Here is a 22095-nt window from a genome sequence, read left to right as displayed (position 1 = left end):
GAATATAGCTCAACAGCACAATCACCTGTCTGGCAAGTGTAAGCTCGTGAGTTCAATCCCAGATACCAAAAAAACCCACAAAATTATATAATACCAAAAAGAAAATGTAAATAAGCATTATATGTGATGAAAATTATATGCTCCAAAAAAGTTAAAAAGTAAATAAAAATGTGAAATCTTCTTAAATTATGTGGTCAATAATTATTGAAGCATTATATGATATTTTGAAAATTGTGTTAATTACTTGATATTATCTAATTCCTAATTCCTAAGGAGAAACAGCATAGTCCCACAAATGGTTATTTTCTTTACTAACTATAATTTCAGTCAAACACAGAAAAAAATGATCAATGGTAAAATTGCTTTGACTTTGTTTACCCACAAGCACAGAGCATACTCCAGGTAGACCGTAAAGTAGATAAGAAAATAGCTGTGTCCCCAAGCAATCATTTCTGTGTGTATTTACCTAACTACTTTTAAAATTCAAGTAAATCCCAAAAGAAAAAAAAAAAAGATTTACTCTTCATTAAGTTCCAGCTTTATCTGTTATTCTTTAAAATCTCAATCCTAATTCATTTATTAGTTGAAAGAGAAAAGAAATTTCAAGGCCACAAAACCCAAAGATAAATGCATATTCTCACGTATTACGTGTTAGCTTTTCTATGAAAGCCTTCTTATTTTAGCTAGCTGGTCTCACTTTAGGTTTTTAATATTTGTCATTTTTTCTGCTTTTTAGTTTTCACTTTTATTAGGATATGTTTTCAGTACATAATGATTGCATTCATTGTGGAGACTTGGTCCACATTTAGGACACGTCTTTACTCTTTCTGTGTCTCTTTTTTTCCCTTTCCTTTCTGGGCTACCTTTCCTTTTGCAAGGCATCCATCTCCTACGTCCTATTACCTGCCTCTGATTTTACTGATGGTTTATTTATCCTTCTGTATTCTCCTATAAGAGAACTCTATGATATTTAAGCTGTGCATCTGATTTTTTCTACTTAACATTGGAGATGGGTGTGTTGTCCTCTGCCTGCAGTCCTATCCCACTGGGAGGCTGAGGCAGCAAGATCAAAAGTTGCACCTGTTTCAAAAGAAAAAAAGAACTGGCAGTGTAACTCAGTGTGAAGGCTCATTGTTGGCATCTTCAATGCTGGGGTTGATGGGGGAAGATTTACATTCTCCACCCACACTACCTACTTGGCTAAGTCACAGTGATCCCATTACTTGCATTTCTGTGTTTTCTTAACTTTGTGATAAATATATCTTTTATATTGTTCGGAATGTTCTTAAGCAATTTAACTATTTTTTGAATATAGTTCAGCACACATGAAACCGCAAAAAAAAAATCCTGAAGTTTCTTGTTAACTTCTATGTTGTCCCTATTTTTCATTTTGAAATCTGTAACACATTTCCCATTTTTGTCATTTCTTTCAGCTAAAAACATTCTAATTGTAAAGCTTATAAACAGAACATATTCTCCAGTTAAGTACTGTAAGTCCAAGCTAAGATTAGTTTTGGTTTTGATAGAAATCATCAAGAGAAAATCAGCAAAACTTAACGGCTGAATTTATCACCGCAAGCACTCCATAAGAGTTCCCTACCCACAGTGGGAAATTATAACTGCTCAGATTCTGTTGAGTCTGATGCTCATTTTGGCTCCCTGCTTAGGTCCATGGATGAATATAGTGGAACAAATACACATGAAAATTAAAACCCTGATATTCTCTAATATGGGTTCTGTTATTCTGAAAACACAGAGCATGCTCTGAATTAATGCATATGAATGAACATGAGTGCATACCTTTTAGGGGGGATTTGCAATTATACTAACCGCAGTTTTTCCTTTTATGGATATATTTCCCACCTGAAAAGTCCTACTGGGAGTCAGACTACTCCATTTTTCTTTTTCTGATAAAATCTAAGGTTTACTTTTTAGATTTTTATTTTTAGATAATTATTGATTCACAAACAGTTTTAATAAACAGTAGAGGTAGATTGTATGTACTCCTCCCCTAGTTTTCCCAGTGACGATATATAATTAGGGTACAATATCACAAGAAAATTGAAAAGCAATTTTATTTAGAGTTCACCGGTTTTATACGTATACATTGCTTCCATGTGGGGATTTAGTTCTGTGCAGATTTTGGTAATTGTCACCAAGAGAGGATTCTGGGAATTCTCACCCCAATAAACCCTGTACTATTTCTTTCTTTCTTTCTTTCCAGTCACTTCCTTCCCTCTCCTGATGCGCTCAGCCCCTGGGAACCCTAATTCATTTTGCACTGTTATAATTTTGTCATCAAGGATGTTTCACTAAAAAAAACAACAATGTATACTTTTTGATATTGTATTTTTTCATTTAGTGCAATTCCCCTGATACCTACCCAAGTTGTATGTAAGTGATCATCCCTCTCTGTCATTCAGCAACATTGTGTGGGGTGGACTTAGGTCAGTTTAGCCATTTCCTCTGGAATGAATATCCAGGAGTGCCATTTCTGGGTGGTATACTAAATTCATGCTTTGTATTCCCAGAAACTGGCAAAACCCTTTCCAGAGTGGCTGTACCATTTTACCTTCCACCGGCAGTGTATGAATGATACATTTTTCTCCATGATCTGGTCAATATTTAGTGTCGTCTTTTATTCATCTCAACCTGCTTTTAAAGAATATTGCAGCCAACTTGGTAGATACACAATTATAGATATATAATAGATATATAATAATATCTCATTAGGATCTTAATTTGTATTGCCCTAACAGTCAATGATGTTGAATATCTTTCACGTATAATTTGATATCGTTTTCTATGAAATGTCTTTTGCCCATGTTGCTGATTATTAGGAGGTTTTTTTTTGTTTTGTTTATCTTAATTTTTTTTTTTTTTTACATTTTAAAAAATGTATTGTAAGCACAAGTCTTTCATGGAATGTATATCATATAAATATTTCCTCCCAATATGCAGCTTTCTGTGCAACTCTTCACAGTGACTTGGACAGAACAAGTCAGAATTTAGAGCAATTCTAATATTTAGTGACTAAAATGCTGTCCCATTTCTTTAAACGAGTTACCATACTTATTCTTTAACAAGTAAAAAAAAAAGTGTTTATGGTACAGGCATTTAAAATTTAATCCAAGCATTTTAAAAGTTACCTTTCTAAAAGTAGACAAGTATGTTATACTCTAGAATTAGGAACTTTGAAACTGGCTTTCATAGATCGAGAGTGAATTTTCGCTTGTGTTGTTCTGTAGGTTCAGTGGCCACCGCGTGCCGTGACCCAGGAATTCCCATGAATGGGACTCGAAATGGTGACGGAAGAGAACCTGGGGACACTGTTGTGTTTCAATGTGACCCTGGATATGAACTTCAAGGACAAGAAAGAATAACCTGCATTCAGGTAGAAAATCGATACTTCTGGCAGCCCAGCCCACCAGTCTGTATAGGTATGATCAAAGAACCATTCAAGTTTATTTATCTAAACATAAAAAGTGGTTAAAAACTTGTATTGATATTAAAAGAACTCCATTCTGGAATAAATTCTGTATGGGAGTCTAGGGTTTGAAAGGATTGCAAAATTCCCAAAATGTACAAACTTACAAAGAATTACAAATTATTTTTGTAGAATAAGGGTCTATAATTTCATTAGATTTTTACTAAGAGCCGTAAAGAGTTAGGAAGCAAAGCTCTTGAAAAATTCTGATCATTCTTTGTGACATAAATGCAGTGTTCCATGGCATTAAAAATTTAGAGAAGATTCAGACTGTATATTTAATATACCCATATTGCTCTTTCCTTTATGATGGTTATTTTTAAGGGAGAAAATTTATTTACTGTTATTTATTTACAAAATGTGACAGAGTTTCAAAGTTTTGGTTTCCAAGTAATTCATGTATTGCAAAAAAAGATCAGAAAATTAGGACACAAATTATTTCAGCACTAGCTCTAAGAAAGAAAGAATATACCACTTTTGGGAGAAAATCTACTATACAATTAATTAAGATTTACCATAAACTTGTGTTCAGGTAGTTTAGTGTCAGCTTCATCTTGAATCAGAATACATTTTGAATAATTTTCTTTTATCTACTGAAAATTTTATTTACGTATTTATTTAGTATACTTCAAGCAACTTCAGAGCTGATTCCATTTTTCATTGTACTTCTCACAGCATGCAATTAATTTGTATTTACAACTGTACTCAAAAAAAGCAGGGGAGATAACTTAAGAAAGTTTTACAAAGAAAAAGAAATTAGGAAAAAATTTGTGTCTGTGTCAAGGTTCTCATATGTTTATACCTCACTGAACCCTAAAAAATTCCAGTTAAAATCTACTCTCTAATTAATTGAAATTAGACTGCATTTCTCACAAGGAGAATCTTTTATAAAAACAAAATTATAAAATACCTCAGAACTGCTACTGCTTTGTGATTCTTAAAGCTGAATAATATGGCTTATTAGGATTATCAGAAGGGCTGTTTTATGTCAATTTTTCTAATAGAATCCTAAAACACTAGATATATTTGTACTAAAATTATAGAAAACACTAAAATCCCAACTGCAAAAGAGTCCTGAGATTGCCAGTTATAAAATTCTATTTATAGACAACTACATACTTTAGCCACCAAAGCCTAATTCTATGGGAGAAAAAAGCTGAGCGCTAAATATTACTTAAATGGAGCAGGTTGTGGAAAGTTTCTGTATGGATTATGGTGCTGTGTATTATTTTTTGGTAAGGAAAGATAGCTTGAGGAAAAGATATGCATTAGAGCTTCTCTAGTGAGGAAAATAACCTTAAAAAAGTGTGAAAAATTGCTAAGCCTGCAGAAAGCTTGACCTCTGAAACTGATAAGAAAGAACTCCATGATTGGAAATACTGTGCTAAAGATTAAACCCTGAACTTTTTAGAAACTCCATAAGTCTGTGTCTCAGACCCTACAGCATAAAGCATTTTCCTTGCATGTACAAGTAGTCCGCCTGATAGCAAGTACCAAGCAGAAGCACATCATCTTTAGAGAGCTAATAGGATTCATTGCAGCTAAATTGACAGTGTGAAGATTACTTTGACATTGCCAGAGGCAAAGTAGCAGCACTCAATATGAAGGTAAATAACAAAGACATTAGTGTGGGTGGGTGGCTGAGAAATACAGGACACCAGCGAAACTGAATTGGGAAAAAATTAAGAAGACTGTAAAGCATTTATCAATGACTTCGGCTCATATAACTGCTCCACAAGAAACTACACTCACAAATCATCCTTGCTGAAATTCTATGAAAACTAACCGAACATTTAACTCATGAAGTTTTCTGACTTTTATTTTCGATGTTTGATGAAGGTGTATATAAAAAAATCCAAATACTTCTTAAAATAGTGTAAATTTACTTACTGGTTGTTTAGGACTTAAAAATGTAAAATAACATTTCTGCCTGGATTATTGAATTTTTTAGAGGTATTTGGAAAATCTTCATAAGTAATTTAAATAATAAAATAAAAAGTATTTTAAGGAATCTTATGCTTCAATGCAAGTATAATCATATAATATCTAATAAGACACTTAAAATACGTGTAATGAATTTTCCAATATTTTGAATGATTCAAGATATATATTAAGAGATATATGTATTGATATATATGAATGTCTATATAAAATTTCTAACAATAGAAAAATTAATGTTGGTACTGGAAAATAAGGAAAATTAAAATGAAATTGTTCCCTCGTTATTCCCCAAATTGCACTTAATTCTACCAGTCTGGCACCTGAAAAGAATCTTGTGAAATATTTGCCATTATTCCACTCTTTTATGTATAATGTGTACATATTTCTGTGATATTATTCATATTTTCATGTATTTTTTTCACATTCCCATGTGATTTTTAAAACACCTAAGACAAGGTAACCTATAATTTGTGTGAGAACATGTAGCTTCAAATTAAATTGCACATTTATGTAGTCATCTTCACTATTTCATAATCAATATAAAGAACTAGCAATCAACATTTATTCATATACAATAAGCTAAATATATTCATCTATTCATGTGCCAAATTTTTCATTTATTTAAACACAGTAATGCCATCTTCTAAAACATCATCATAACTCTCCAAACCCTGAATTCCAGCCTAAATTTCTTGCAGCTCCCTTTCCTGCAGTACCATTGGCTTTAATCTCTCATGTCCAGCAAATAGAGTTCTCCTTAAATGAGCACTTCTTGTCTATGTACCCTGCTCCTAGTGCTTTGGCAACAGAGCCATCAGTGATTTTATCCCATGAATTCTTCATCTCTTGTTACAACCTCTTGCAGATTAGGCTTTACACAGTTGCTTTTAAAGCAAACATTAACTAAAGACTTATGAGACAAGAGTAACAGCAAAACCAATGATAGTTAAAAATAGTGGTCCGCACCAAAGCAATGAAAAATTGCAGGCACAAAAATGCACAAGTTTCATTTCATATGTGTGCTTCTAAATATGTGCATCACAAGACACAATATATTGGATTATGAAAATTCACGGTAGATACACCATGTCTATTCATAATCAGGCTCACACAGTTCATGTACCGTGTCTGTACTCTGATTGGTCATTCAGCAGTAAGTATCAAGTTTCTCTGGTTACACAAGTGTTTACCTGTAGTCCAAATGTGCCCACTTGGGTATTTACAAATATTATAATTTGTATTATCATTGAAGCATTGACATCAATAATAGTATTTATGCAATTATATATTTATATTATGATTTTATACTTCTATACATCCATCATGTGTTGAATAGACATACCAAACGAGTCTATTTGGTTGACAGTGTTAACTATGACTCATTTAGAGTAGGGCTTATATTAAGCATGGTGAAATATCACACTAGTGCTTATTTTCTATTCAGACTCTATTAGGAAAATATGGTATGTAGATTGCTGAATTCGAGTCATAAATAACATGTAAATAACAGTCTTTAGCTTACATATTAGCAGAGAATCCTGACACATGAATGGAATATTATCTTGCTATAGAAGACAAGAGAAATGAAGCTAAGCAGAAGTTGCTCTGGATTCCAGGAGAGAGTGAAAAAAATTCAAGCTTAGCCTATGTTAGGCTTTTCCAGAAAATCTTCCTGAAATTTAAAATATGAGTAAAGCTGGGTACATACAAAAGGGGGGAAAAAGGAATTTCATAAAAATGTCATAAAAGTATTATGAACTACAGGCCCTTTGATAGTGTTTGAATGTGATGTATGTGTATAAAATAATGGGTGAGGAGAAGGGAACGATAACAGCTGCCGATAAAATCTGCACCCAAGTTGAGTGCAGATTTTCATTCATCTCTTTTGCAATCCAGCAAAATGCAAAGAACCACAGAATTTCATGCACAGGCACAGTGTGATTTTCAATGGAGAAGCAAATTGGCAGGAAGTAGGTTTCATCAGAAGAAGACATTGTAGTCATCCTGCAGAGAGGTGAGAGTCAATTAGACCACGAAATATGGTGGAAAAGCGAGGCCAGGACACGTAGAAAACATGTTTATGAGGTAGAGTCTTGGCAGGACTTCTCCACAGACTGTACAAGATTACAGTGAAGACAAGGGAGACCGATTTGGGAACATAGGAAGGTGACAGTATTAACCCACATTACAGGGACACTGGAGGAGAAGCAGGTTCCAGGTGAGCTTGAGTGGTGTTCTGAATGTTCTGTTTGATGTACCGAGAGACTGCAGAGTGCACTTGGGCTTATGGTTTAGAACGCTCCAGAGATATTTGCAGGAGACAGGAAAGGGAGTGATCTGTGTATAAAACAAGGAAAGAGAAAGTCATAAATTTTGAAGTAGTCAACAAGGAAAAATGTAACAGAATGAATATTAGGAGAAATAGGTAAAGGACTCAGGAGAATGCCAAAGTTATAAAATGAATGAAAGAAGGGTTTGACAGTAAGACTGAGCTGTGGACAAATCCTCCAAAAGAAAACTAAAGGTTGAATTCCAGAGAATAACACAGTGATTATTAGGTAAAAGTTAACAAGTGAGAATGATTATGGATTTGAAAAAAAGCCCAAAAAGAAAAAACAAGTCTCTGTTATATTTGTGTCCTTTATAAAAGTTATTTATAAAGGAACTACCAGTTGTTAGCTTTGAGTGACATAAGTTTGAGGGAGATACCAAAGAATGAGAAGAAAACCACAGAAAACACAAAAAAGGAGCATGTGAGTGTACGTGTGTGTGTGTGTGTGAGTACGTGTGTGTGTGTGTGTGTGTGTGTGTGTGTGTGTGTGTCCATGCTTGGGTTCCCTACTGTTCTTGCCACTGGGAATATCTTTATCTCCCTGTTTTCTTAAGCTGCCACCTCTGTGCAAAACATTATTTCCTAAACGTAACTGTATTTGACATAGTTCAAAAATAATCCCTTAACAAATCTATTTTCTAAATTTCACTGGCAAGTTTTTAACCTTTCCACTGAAAAGTTACAGACACTTTCATTTAGACTACAATAATAATTAGTAACTGCCTGTTTGCATTGCCAGCGCGTTTTAGGAATATACTATAATCACGTTCAGTATAGAGTGTTGTAAAGTACTCTGGGTGCTCAGATAATTATCGTTTCTCATTAACTATTATCAAAGCTTCTTCCTTCATAAATATCACAAAAGGTACCAAGGAAGATATGAAAATGAGCCAAATATCCTGTGTTATATTGTTCCATTTATTAGTGGTTATTTTTTTGTCTTGTATTTTTTCCTCATTTTTTCCAGTAACCTTCAGGGTTTATAGTAACCACGGGAAATCATTTTTATATCTCTTCTCAATGGTTTTCTCTCACACGAAAAAAAAAAAAAAAAACAGCAATAGAGAGACCCTTTATGTAAAAATATAAGTTTTTCTTATTTTCAGAGACTAGAAAAGCAGCAAATTCAGTAGATCCGTGTATATGCCATGTAATCAATATGCTGATGGTCTTCCTTGAAAAATTTTACAGTATTTAATCGTTTAGTACTCACAGAAGCCAGGTCTGTGGAATGTCTCATAAACCTTCCCACAGAAATGTTTTCACAAATGTATTGATTGCTAATGAATTTCATTAATCTCTTAAGGGATTTTGTTTGCTTCTTTAAATTAAAGCACCGTGTGGAGGCAATTTAACAGGATCTTCAGGCTTTATTCTTTCACCCAACTTCCCGCATCCCTATCCGCACAGCAGGGACTGTGACTGGACCATCGGGGTCAATGCTGACTACGTCATCTCCCTGGCCTTTATCAGGTGGGTTCTTACACCTGCCACCTTTGAATCGTCTTTTTGGTTATTTGCTTTAGTACTTGTTCTAGGCAAAAGTTTTATTTCTCTATGTGGCGTCTTCATTATATTGTTGATAATCTCAATACTAATATTTTGCAATTAACAATTGGCAAAGCCTTCAATAATAATGTAGACAGTTCGGAAGGACTTAGGTCAGAATCTTTATCCCCTTCCCAGTGCAGGGGAAACTCCTTAGGGTTCCGGTGGTTGATTGGCTCTCATGAAGTTTGATCTCTTTATAACCTTTCCTCCCTCTCTGCACTTACTGCTTCAAAAATTTCATTTTTTCCTAAGCTCCGAGATTAAAAGGTCAGCACATCAGAACTGTTTCTCCCATATCTGCACCACTCAAAAGACTTTCCGCGACTTTGGAAACCCCTTGTAGCACCCACCACCTCTGGACTCAGAAGACATATTTCTAGTAACTTTTCTTTCTGGCAGTCTCTTTAACTAAGCCTGACAGAGTACGCTTTAATAGGTCATTTTTGAATGGTTTACCAGCAGATCAGGTCCCAGGGTAGAACTTACCTTTAGTGTTCCAAAGTTTACATTTGTTGTTTCTCTGTAAACTGAAGCATAAAGCTTAGACAGCACGAATAATAATAATAATAATTTTAAAAAGCAGCTTGTGTGGGAAAGAAAGCACCATCACAGCTGTTACCATAGGTAAATTGTTTAGTTGAGTGAATCTCTTTTTCTCGTATGAAGTCAACATGATAAAATGGAATCTCTTTCCCTTAATGGAAGAGGCTGATGATTTTCAGTGGAACAGGTTGGTGATTTAGCACACTGGTAGAGCATTTGCTTGGCATGTGCAAAGCCCTGATTTTGAACTCTAACACAGCAAATGGAAGAAAAGATTTTAATGCGAAATAATAAGCAAAATGTTTGCTGAGTAAGAATTATGCTAATTTTAATAAAGTTTGATGTCATCAGTAAGTTGACTCCAAATGACAACTCTTTTTTTCTTGTTTCCAGTGGGTTAAACTTGCTTGGTTTTTATGTAAAATATTAAGCTTACACCATTGAAGACTTTCTAATCTATTGAAGTTAAATTTATTTATTTATTTTTGTCTTTTTATCAGTACCGAGGATCAAACTCAGGACTGCCTGCTTGCAAGGCAGGCGCTTATACCGCTGAGCTAAATCCCCAGCCCCTTGAAGTTAAATTTTAACAAAGTAAAAGTAACTCAGACTGTCGAAAATTTAGCAAAAGTGTAATTATATGGAATTTTTTTTCTACAATTTCAAGTGATACACTGCTAACTGATAATACCAGGCAGCCCGCAACAATAATATTCTTAGTTATAGACCAGGACCTGGTGTCAGAAACTTTCTGAAGCAAATACTATATTATTTTGATTTTTACAGTTGACAAGATGGGAGTATAGACATTGAAAGATCTGTGTGTTTGCCATAGGATTTGGCTCACTTATAAAATAATGAAAGAGTTATTAACTTGGTTAACTTGGAGATAGACAGCTATTGCATGGAGTGCTTGATGCAAATTTGATTTCCATCCCTCTCATTGATTATGTGACCTTAGGAAGATAACTTTTCAAGGCCTTGGTAAACTCTTTGGTAAAGTGAAAAATCCTAATTCCTCCCTTAATCAGTACTACATGATTACTGGTAAGACCAAGTTTCTATTTCTGAAAATGCCTTGAAAAGCATACTGTACTACAAAGTGCACCGTCCTTCCAGTTTTGTGGGAAAATAATTACTATTAAGATTCTAAAATGTCGTACAGAAAGACTTTTAGTTTTGTTTTTATTATCAAACAAGCTATCAGTTAACATTTCACTATATTTTAAGATAAATTAGAAACTAGAAATATATTTCTTGCATTCTATTACTAAACAGGTCTTGAGATTTCCAAGCATAATGCTAGTTTATCACTGAGAAAGCACTCATTTACACTGATCTTCCCAACAGTGAGCTAGACAAGAAAGTTCTATTGACCATCAAATCTTAATTTCTTAAACAGATAAGAATAGAACGTTATGTTATCCTATAAGCAAAGTAATAAATAGTAAAATAAGCCTTCCTCATCTCATTTTTGCTATATGATATCAACAGCTACCAAAATTCAGACCTCAAGTGTACTGACAAATTTTAAGATAAATTACTTTGGACGTGGAAAGTTACTGAAAAAAATTAAAACAAGCTATAATACTGTGATATTTCCTTAATTTTCTCATATTTTAGGAAGACTTAGATATAAAAAACTCAGTATCTGCTGTACTGGCCTACTCTTTCTTCATGACCATTTACACACAAATATGCTGAGTGGCGAATCCATCTTTCCTACAGGGCCACACAGGAAAGTCAACAGTAGCTGTAGTAACTTAATTTCTGAGTGTCCTATAGATTTGCAAATAACTTTCACCTAACAAACCACTTGCTAGGAAAAAAGATGACAAAACCACAAGCAATTCATCTGGGATGCATGCTTGAAAATGTCAAGCTTTACTGGTTTCATTTTATATTATGAACTGGTTAACTTTTCTTAATAACCCAAAATGAGTCCCATTCTTTCTATTGTGTTTGTCTGTTACAGAATTAAGTTGGTTATATACAGGTCAATTCATTGCCTGCCTCCTACCCTTGAAGTATTTAGGTATCATTACTAATATGAGATAACTCTTATAATTTTGAATGCTACAACAAGTTTATTATGGAAATTTTGCAATATTTAAAATTTTGCTTTGAATTATTTGCATATTAAAGGGCATTTTGTGCAATATTATTTAATTTTTGTTATGTATTAGTATGATCTCTCCTACATTATGTTTCCAAAGAAAATATATATTCTTTCAGGTAAAAGAATACCTAATACAATGTATAGTGCTTCACTGAGTAATTTAGAAATAAATTTGTATTTTATTTCAACGTTTGTTTGAATCTGATTTGTAGAGTTGAATTTAAAGAAACCAAAATTCTCATAATATTGAAATGCTCTAACAACATTATAACACGGAAAAATCAAAACAAAGAAAAAGAAGTTGCATTTGCATGGTATAAATTCATGGACTAAAACTTAAAAATAGATGTACATAATGGAATAGAAGCAAGATTTCAACTTCTCATTCCAAATTTGCTGAACTCTGCCTTACTTTTTCTTACATTCCTTACTGTTTCTTTTATCCCTTTCTAATAAACTGTCAATGTAGAAGTTTTTTAAAATATCAAGGTTTTGCTTTCTGTTTTTCACGCTCAGTTTGACACATTCAGACAAGGTTTCCTATTATTTTTGACAGGTTCTAGTATCACTTTAAATCACTAAGTATATAATTATATGACTATTATAGTTAATGTTCTAATAAAGATAGTAATTATTTTATTTTTCTCTGTCTCCTATTTTTCCCTTAGTTTTAGCATAGAACCAAACTATGACTTCCTCTATATATATGATGGACCAGACAGTAATAGTCCACTGATTGGAAGTTTTCAAGACAGCAAGTTACCAGAGAGAATAGAGAGCAGCTCGAACACTATGCATCTGGCTTTCCGCAGTGATGGATCTGTTAGCTACACTGGATTTCATTTAGAATACAAAGGTAAATACAAGCATCCAACTGTACCATTGTGATTTAAATTGTGAGTATTTTGTAACAAAGATGGCTTCATGGTGGTGGCTGTCAGCATGAGTTACATTCATTTTCTTATAATATGCATTTTTAATACAGAGTTTGTACAATTCACCTCATAAAAGAGCTCTCCCATTGCAGACTTTTACTATCAATGAAGAGGAAATTAGCATTTCCCTAATTGCTACCAAAGGAAATGTATCAGGCAAACAAATTAGCAATTAGATACTCCTGTAGTTGGTTAAAGCTACAACGCAAAACACAAATTTCATTTTTGGAAACAGAAATTTCACTTAAATACTTTATTCAGGCACCATTTTCAATTAGAAGGAAAATACATACATCAGATATATTTCAGAAAATGTTTCCAAATATTAAGGTCTGTCACCATTCAAATAGGGTGGACAAAAGGCTGTGGAAATTGTGTCACACAATGTTTCTGCAAGTATTTAAATAAATTATATTTAAAAGCCTATGAATTTTTCTTAATTGTACTGTCACAACTTCAAAGATTTCAATATTTTTATTTATATAAAAAAATTCAAAACTAACACATGAAAACTTAAAACATGTACCTATGTATGGAATACCAGGTAAGGCTTTGGTATATATATATATATATATATATAGAGAGAGAGAGAGAGAGAGAGATTTAGAGATATATTAGTGTAATAATTAATGCTAACCATATTTAACTACTCAAATATTTATCATTTTCTCATGTGGAAAATGTTTAAAATCCTTTTCTTTAGTTTCTTACATCGTACATCATCATTATCTATAGTCACCTACTGTGCATTAACCCAGCAGACCCTCTCCAACCTCTGCGTTCAACCTCTAAAATACACAAATAAAGATTATAAATTTTACCATCAATGCTTATAGAAACATATTTAGATCTTAGTTTTATAATTTGAAATATATTTATTGATAATTGATTTCATATATACTGAGAATTCACATTACGTTTTTAACTGAATTCTATAAATAAATATTTCAGATTTGTTAATTTTATTTTATTTTCCATTTTTATTTTTGAACTGGAGACTGAACTCACGACCTCGTGCTTGCCAGGAAGATGCTGTGCCACTGAGCTATATTCCCAGTCCTTCCTTTACTTTTAATAATCAAAATTATATAAGATTTAAAAATTCAAAGTATCCACCAACCAATTTGAAAAACCTTAATTTTGCTCTTTTTTGCTACATGCACAATTAAGCTCTTTTTGTATTTGCCATGGGAGTGGGTTTTTTTCTCTTTAGGGCTGTCATAAGAGTTTAAGATAAATTCCCCAACAATGTATGGCATTAATCAAGGAAGATTTTTTAAGGAAAGAGAAAACTCACAAGTTACCAAGTCACAGACACCCAGTCCTCGGATATCTCCACCGTGACTTGGAAGTGTATGACAGGGCCAAGATACTGGCTGGCTGTGGACACAGCACAGCTTTCACTGCAGTGGAAACCCTCAGCCCTCTTTGAATCTCTCGCCTCACGGGGCATGTTAAGAGAACAGACTGATCAGTGAAAGGATGCACAGACTGGTTGGCAGAGTGAATGAGGATTCAGTGTGTAGGCTCTTTATTGAACTTGTCTGCTAGTGCTAGACTTGCTGACCCAGAAGAAGCTGGAGAGTGCTTAGAGCCTGGGGCTGGAGCTGATGGAGCCAGCGGTTTCATGTCTCAGTGAGCCTGTGTATCATCCTGCTCGCTCAACTTGGGATGTGCACCTCGACCCAGACTCGAATGCAGCTGCCTGACTACATAGAAAAACTCGTAATGAGCAATCTTGGAAATTTTCAGACATTCTTGTTCATGTATGCAGACATGTGCGCATCGTTTGTACTATTTTAAGACAACTTTGTATTTTAACATGTACAGTATATATTCTTCTGAAAGTTGCTCACATTGTTTTTGAAATTTATGATTCTTAGCCACAAGTAGCTTTAGATTTAAATTTCTTTAAGGTAGTCTACCATAGGATTGTATTAGTTAATTTATAAGCTTTCCTGCTGGTGATTACTTAAGTTGTTCAACATACTTAATTCTAAAAATGAAATAAGATAGACAGTCTTTTATATTTTTTTCTTATAAGAATGATATCACTAGGTAAAAGGGTATGAACTCCTTCAACTGAAATCTACATTGCAAAGTTATTCTCTAAAGAAATAATACCTATTTATACTCAACCACAGGGGATAAAAGTTTTTCAAACTCCAGTTTTGAAAATCCAGTGCTTTTGTCAAATTTGAAAGTTACTGATCTTACTTTTGCTAAATGGTATCTCATAGTCAATTTTTATTACCTTTTTAAAAATTAAATGAAGCATCCTTTCTCTAATTTACATATTGATGTTTCCTTATTGTTAACTGAATATTCCTAATACATCACATTTTCTAATTTTTTAAATTCATTTTTAGTACTTATAAAATAATGCAAGTGCTCTGGATATGAATACTTTGTTATTTATGCTTTATTGAATTTTTTACCACCATCTTTGGCAAATAGCTACAATTTATTTCTGATTTTTTCTGGTATACAAATTTTAAAAATCATGACATTCAATGCTTTATTTTCTTAGTGAAAGGTCCTTTTTGTGTACTCTTCCTCATTATAGTCTCATAAAGATATTTTCCTAAATTGTTTTCCAAAGTTTGAAAGCTTTGCTTTTCATGTTTTATGTTCTGTGCAGTTTATTTCTTTGCTAGGAATCTAATATTTTTCCATGAGCATAATCAACTACCTTAACATCATTTATCAACAGGTAGTACTATTTCTGTCAAATGTCAAGTTCTTCTATCTGTCTCTGAATTTTTTATTCTATTCCACTGGCCTATTTATTTATTTATTTATTTATTTATTTATTTATTTTAACCTCCAGGCCAAGACTCTGATGAAAACTGTTATCATAGTTTTCAGATAAGCCATGAATGTAAGGAAATTAAGTGCAACACTCTCTTCTTCAAACTTCTCTTGAGTGTCTATAACCCTTTTGAAATTCATTTAAATTTTAAAATTAAGCTAATTCTGACTGCTAAATTGACTGGGACTGCACTGTTTTATTGGTAGATTGATTTATGACGTTTAACCCTCCCATCCATTAATGTCTCAGGGCTCTCAGTTTACTCATGTTTTCTTTGATGCTTATTATTAGTAATTTATAATTTCCATTGTAATATATTCCTCGTTTTAATCTTAAATGTCTTATACTTTGCATTGTTTTTAAGTGAAACATTTATTATTGGATTTCCTAGTTATTGTGAATAAGGGCACAGTTTAACTTTTGAAATTCCTCAATATCTTACAAAGTTAATTAGCACTTCCTTTAAGATAATAATTTCTTTGAAACATTTTTTGAATTGTTTGTGTAGAGACATTTCTGTTTCTTTTAATCTTATGTACTTCTCTTTGTTTTAACTTATTAAATGTTTTGGATAGAAACTTCAGTATTATTTCAAATAGAAGCAGTGAAAGCCATCAACCTTGTATCACTGATACTTAAAAGGACACATTTAACATTTAAATTATAAGTATGGCGATTGCGCTTGATAGCGAAAAATGTTAATAAGGAGCTAACATATTGAGCTCTTATTGTATTGAGGTATATTTGAAGTAATTTAAATAAAAGCAATCATTTACATCCATGAGTGAACAATTTTCAACACAAATGTAGCAATTAACTTTTTGGTTGCTACTAACAGCATCCAACAACCAAAGCTTACAGCAGGACAAGTTTCAGCTCAGTTTTAGTCCATGACTAGCCAGCTTCAAGGCAGAGTTTTCATGGGGAAAGGAAGTAGAAGAAGAAAGCTGCTAAGATCCTGGTGGCCAAGAAGCAGAGAGGGAAACAGTGCCACATCAGAAGGGGCTAGTGATAAGAAAAAAAAGGAAAAAGAAATCAAGGACATGCCTTCAGGACCCAAGCACACCAAACAGCATGCCTTTTACTAACATTTGAGACATTACTGACTCCAGTGACTTCATATATATCAGGATTAATGATTACAATTGATCCTTGGTCAACTTCACATGCAAACATGTCTCCTGAAGTCATACACAATATCAAAGAAAAAAAGCAAATTCATAATTTTGCCTAAGATTGTACAACTGAAACATCAATATTCCATTCCCCAAGCCTCAACAGTGCAAGCATTTTTCAAAAGTATAATTCTCTTCAGAGATCTTTCAAGACAAACTCAACTGTGAACCTCTATAAAAATAGAAAACAACTTACATAGTCTTAAAGTACAATGGCACAGGGTAAACATTCACATTCCAAGAGGGAGGACTAAGAAATTGGAAAGGATTCATTGAATCCAAAGCACTGAGTAGTAAAATGTGAGCTCTAAAATATTTAGATATCCCCATCTCTAAGGCTGTATCAGTTGACCTCTCTCTTGGACTGGCTTCATTCACAACTTGCGGTTTTCCTCAGTTAACATTCCAGCTCCTTAGAGTCTCTACTGCACATTTGGCTTCATACCTACAGCTTCCTGTGATGCCCTGTTAGGGTCTCCTTGCCTAGCCTTCCGGTCCTTCTTTTAAAATCCTGGTGGAAGCCTCTTTGACCCTGTGACTTTTGCATTCTGCATGCTGTTACAACTAGCATCACAGGGATGACATCATGGTGTGCTGTCAGTGGAAGCACTGTCTAGACCCTCTAGGACAATGGCTAACGTGTCTGGATGGCTAACCATGGTCAAATCAATTCTAGGGAAACAATTGCCTACAAGCCCTCTTTTGAGGAAGGGTCCAAAGTGCTTTCCTCAAAGGAAAGTTTGACAGTTTTTGCACACTTGAGTCTGCAATTGATTGAATATTGCTTATATCTGAGATGTCCTCAAGGTACCCTTCTACTTGTCCCTGTACAAAGTACTTAGTTTCTTTTTTAATGGCTCTCACCTCTTTAGCAACCACACTTCTGTTGGCCTTGGCTTCACATGTAGTTCTTTCTATGCCAAAATTTAAGTTTTACAAATTTTTCTGCTTCATATTTTGTACCCAGTTCTCACTATAACTCTGCAGCTATCAGTAGAAAATTCTTGCAGTAGCAATATTGATAAATTTGTTAACCATGGTTTCCCTTTCCTCAAAAAGCAGACTGTTTTGCATTAGTTTCAAAGACATACTATTGCAACCTTGTGGAAGATTTTAAAGAAGGAAAAGCAAAATTTGCAAAAGATGAGTATTAGGGAGAGAACTTTGGCAAAAAGACTAATCCTTTTAAAGAATACTTTCAATCCTTCCTTTTCATCAAGGAAAATAGTTCAGTTTCAGGTTGCTTTCCTGAAAATATTGCTATGTTACTTGCTTACTTAAGAAAAGACTCAATGTGAGGTTTTGTTCTTAAACATAAACGAGTTGACCTGTACCACTAAAGCCCTATTCTTAATGACCAAATTTAGTAATCACCCTGCTGCTTCTTTCCTGGAAACACTGTTTTCTGAATATTTTATCTAGAAAGAGTTCCAATTTTCCCAGAGTATTCATGAAGGCTTGATTCTAAGACTTTGTGTGGATACCAAAATCCTTCGATGCTCAAATTCCTTGTACAAAAGTGTAATTCCAACATTACCTGGTAGGCACATCTTCTCATATACTTAAAGCATCTCTAGATTATTTATAATAACCAGTACAGTATAAATGGTATGTAAATAGTTGTTATACTGTATCATTTAGGGAACTATGTTCAAGAAAGTATGGGAAAGTTCTGTAAATGTTCAATACGGATGCCAACTTCTTCAGCCTAACTACCTACTACACCAATGAGATGCAAAGTGAATAACATTGGAACAATGCTGGAAAGCCACGAAGAAAGGCTCAGTGAAAGCTCAGGGGCTACTGCAGGGTGTGAGAATCAATTCATAGTCATGGCTTCCGTGTGGTCCTCAGTGTGCAGTAAACTCAGGTCTTCTTTTGTAAAACATCCTGGGATTTTTTTTATTTGATTATTATTGTCCTATTTTCAATTGAACCCATGAATGTGAAACTCATGAGTACAAAGAATGGACTCTTTGGTTTGAGAAGCAATTTTTAAAGTGTGAGTCTACATCAAATGAAAAATATTTGAATGTGTGTATGTGCATATGTGTGTGTGTGTGTGTGTGTGTGTGTGTGTGTGTGTGTGTGTGCTTGTGCTGAGCAGAAGAGTAAATCATTTAGCTTTGATTTCAAACCTGGGAGTTGAATTTATTCAGTTACATACCCCAGCACATTGCCTTCTCTTCATGCTTTCTTTTCTCTCTTTCATCCAACTAGTTCTTTATTCTCAATGCTCATTTTATTTATTTTTAGTTTTTGTGTTTATTTGCTATTTCTATATCTTTTTTAGAGGAGGAAAAAAAGACAAACCATAAAACCAAGTTATAAAATAGGTTAGTAGGACAGTTACAATATTTGCCACAGCCAGCTTCTCTTTGTTCCTTGAAAAGAATGCTTCGTGCTAATATTGTTTAGACGGCTCTCAGGCCTACATCCTGGCTCTGAATAACTACTATGCAGCAATGCTGATTTTAGTTGCCACTCTTCTGGGCATTTCCTGAGTGCCTCCCCCTAGGCAGCATTCCTCACAGTTATTTGAATTTATTTGATATAATTCTTTTCTCTGTAAACTATAAGCAACATGAGAGACAGAATATTTTCTGATGCTTCACTGTTCTATTTCTAGTTAGTCACTTATAATTATTGAAAGAAAGAAAGAAAGAAAGAAAGAAAGAAAGAAAGAAAGAAAGAAAGAAAGAAAACAAAGAAAAGGGACCTTCTGCATTCCTCTGATGTTCTGTTTTGATCATTTAAATGTTTGACTCCACCATTTATTTTTTACTTGATTTGGGAGAAATTATATATTGTTATGCCTAAATAACAGATATTTCATTATTTCTTATTAGTGTAGAGACTTCTTGCAAACTTCTGTGAACTGTGAACTGAAGAGATATATCCTTAGTGTTGTAATCAGCTGGGCCTTGTTATAATACGTTTTGTCATACCAAACACCAAATTGTTGACATAAATTTTGATGGACCCACAAATGCACTCACCAAAAGCTGGTGTGGTGGCACACTCCTGTAATCCTAGCACTTGGGAGACAGAGGCAGAAAATTGTTTGCAGATATGAGACCAACATGGGCCATAAAGTGAGCCCAAAGCCAGCCTGAACTGCATAGCAAGACTCTGTCTCAAAAAGAAAAAGGAAAAAAAACAAAAACAAAAAACAAAAGCATTCACCCATTCTCCTTCACTTCTGACTTCCCACTAATATAGAATAAATTTGACATAGAAAAAAAATTTTTATTTTGAATGTATTCATTATGCTATTAAAATAATTGTACTGCATGATAGGTTCCTTATATACACATACTTATTATATCTTAAGTAATCTTTAATTATCATAATAAAATGGAAATAATCTCACAGTATTACCCATCTATTTACAAAATATGTCAGTGCCTTTCACAAATTAAATAATATAATCTATGTCTCTACAGAGTTTTGAAGTGTTCTGCTTGTCTCTTGGTCACTCTCTATCTTTACAGCAGATTTATTTGTTGTGAATGAGTATCTGTACTGCTGGCTTTGAAAGTATTTAGTATTGGTGTAAACTATCTGGCCGAGAAGAACATGGTTTGGATTTTATAAGGTTTTTGTATTTATAATGGGAGATACTTCTGATTGAAACAGACTCAGGAAAGTAGGTTTAGGGCAGAGAAACAGGGTTTGTTATATTCTTCTTAGTAGTAAAATGCACTGTTAGCAACACAAACAGCAGAATAATTTTTAAATTCAGTAACAGAAAATGAGTATACTCACTCCTGTGTGAAAAGATGCTTATTATAAATAAATAAATAATACAGAAGGCTCTGCTTCTTTTCCAAAGTAATTTTTTAAAGTACTTAGGAATGAATTACAGCAAATAATGACAATAAATTCTAGCACTGAGTAACTGTGCTCAGAGACTTATTTTAATGAGGATACCTGTTACTAATCAGTATGTTAACAAAACTGCATGTGGAGTTAAGGGCTATTTGATTAGTTGAGTTCTCAACAGAGAGAAAAAGTGTTGGTGCTTTCTCTTCTAGTTTAAAAGAAGAAATTAATATATCCTAAAAGTTTCAGTAAAGTAGTATTTTGAAGCAATTGATATCACATCTCATGGCTTTACAGCAAAACTGCGGGAGTCCTGCTTTGATCCAGGCAACATAATGAATGGCACCAGGCTTGGAATGGATTATAAATTAGGGTCAACTGTCACCTATTATTGTGATGCTGGCTACGTTCTTCAAGGATATTCAACACTGACCTGTATCATGGGAGATGATGGAAGACCTGGATGGAACAGAGCCCTACCAAGCTGTCATGGTAAGAAACACATTTGCTGAGGCTTTATTATTAGAAGAAATACTTATAGCTATTTCTGGATTTTAGAGCAAACTTGGACATGAGGAAGGGGTTTGGGGGGAGAGGGAAAAAGGAGGGAAAGGAATGGGATAAAGGAATCAAAATGATCAAGATATGTCGTACACATGTACCAATTCCTTAAAACAAGTATGATTATGTTGCATTCCAAACAAATACTGATTTAAAAAATCTAGTGCTTTTAAGAGAAAAAAGTTTATTATAAAAAAAACATTGAAATTACCACCTACAAGTGATGTATAAGCAATGAGGATATTTTATCAAGTTTTTGAAAAACAAATTGAATTAAAAATGACCTTGCAAAAGTGTTCATATTTGCAAAAGTGTTCATATTTCCAGGTATCTCCAGAGCAATGTGCCTATTACAGTTGCAGAGTTCTCCCAAAGCAAAAGTACTTTCTCTCTTGTTCATTTATGAGACTTTAGAATTTAGAGTTCTTGAAGTCATTACGTGTGCATAAAATATTTGCCATATGAATGAACAGCAAGAACTGTGAAACTGAGATTTCAACATAATTAGATAAATGTCATTTAATTCAGTCTTCTCAAGAATATTGTGTAAAGTACATGTGTTATACATATGAACTAAATACTCATACAATGAATGAAAATATCTTATGTCACAGACAGGCACTAAAAATAATAATAAAAATGGAGAAAGGGGATTTAGAGCCAGAAGAAAGGGAGTGAATAGAGAGGAGAGAGCCATTAATAATAATATGAAATATCACACATATATACCTAAATGTGGATTTTGTCTACTGAAAACTCATACTATATATAAAATAAAATAATCAGTACTAGTGATAAATCTTTATCTAAAAGG

The 22095-nt window shown here is 33.6% G+C and overlaps 1 protein-coding gene across 8 annotated transcripts in view; it reads left to right on the top strand.

The window, feature by feature from the left end:
- The window catches only part of Csmd3 (CUB and Sushi multiple domains 3), a 1082130-nt gene that overhangs the window by 835645 nt on the left and 224390 nt on the right, over positions 1 to 22095 (top strand). For all 8 annotated transcript variants that reach the window (XM_063257640.1, XM_063257641.1, XM_063257642.1 and 5 more), the window contains 4 exons: positions 3249 to 3440; positions 9095 to 9233; positions 12642 to 12829; positions 21018 to 21212. In XM_063257640.1, the coding sequence (XP_063113710.1) occupies positions 3249 to 3440; positions 9095 to 9233; positions 12642 to 12829; positions 21018 to 21212 (714 nt within the window). The remainder of the gene's footprint in view (positions 1 to 3248; positions 3441 to 9094; positions 9234 to 12641; positions 12830 to 21017; positions 21213 to 22095) is intronic.

Source organism: Cavia porcellus, unplaced genomic scaffold (assembly GCF_034190915.1).
Source record: "Cavia porcellus strain 051 isolate PalLab524CR breed Dunkin Hartley unplaced genomic scaffold, mCavPor4.1 scaffold_10, whole genome shotgun sequence".
NCBI classification, from domain to species: Eukaryota; Metazoa; Chordata; class Mammalia; order Rodentia; family Caviidae; genus Cavia; species Cavia porcellus.
The sequence above is the reverse complement of the archived record's forward strand: the minus strand, read 5'-3'. Positions and strand labels throughout refer to the sequence as shown.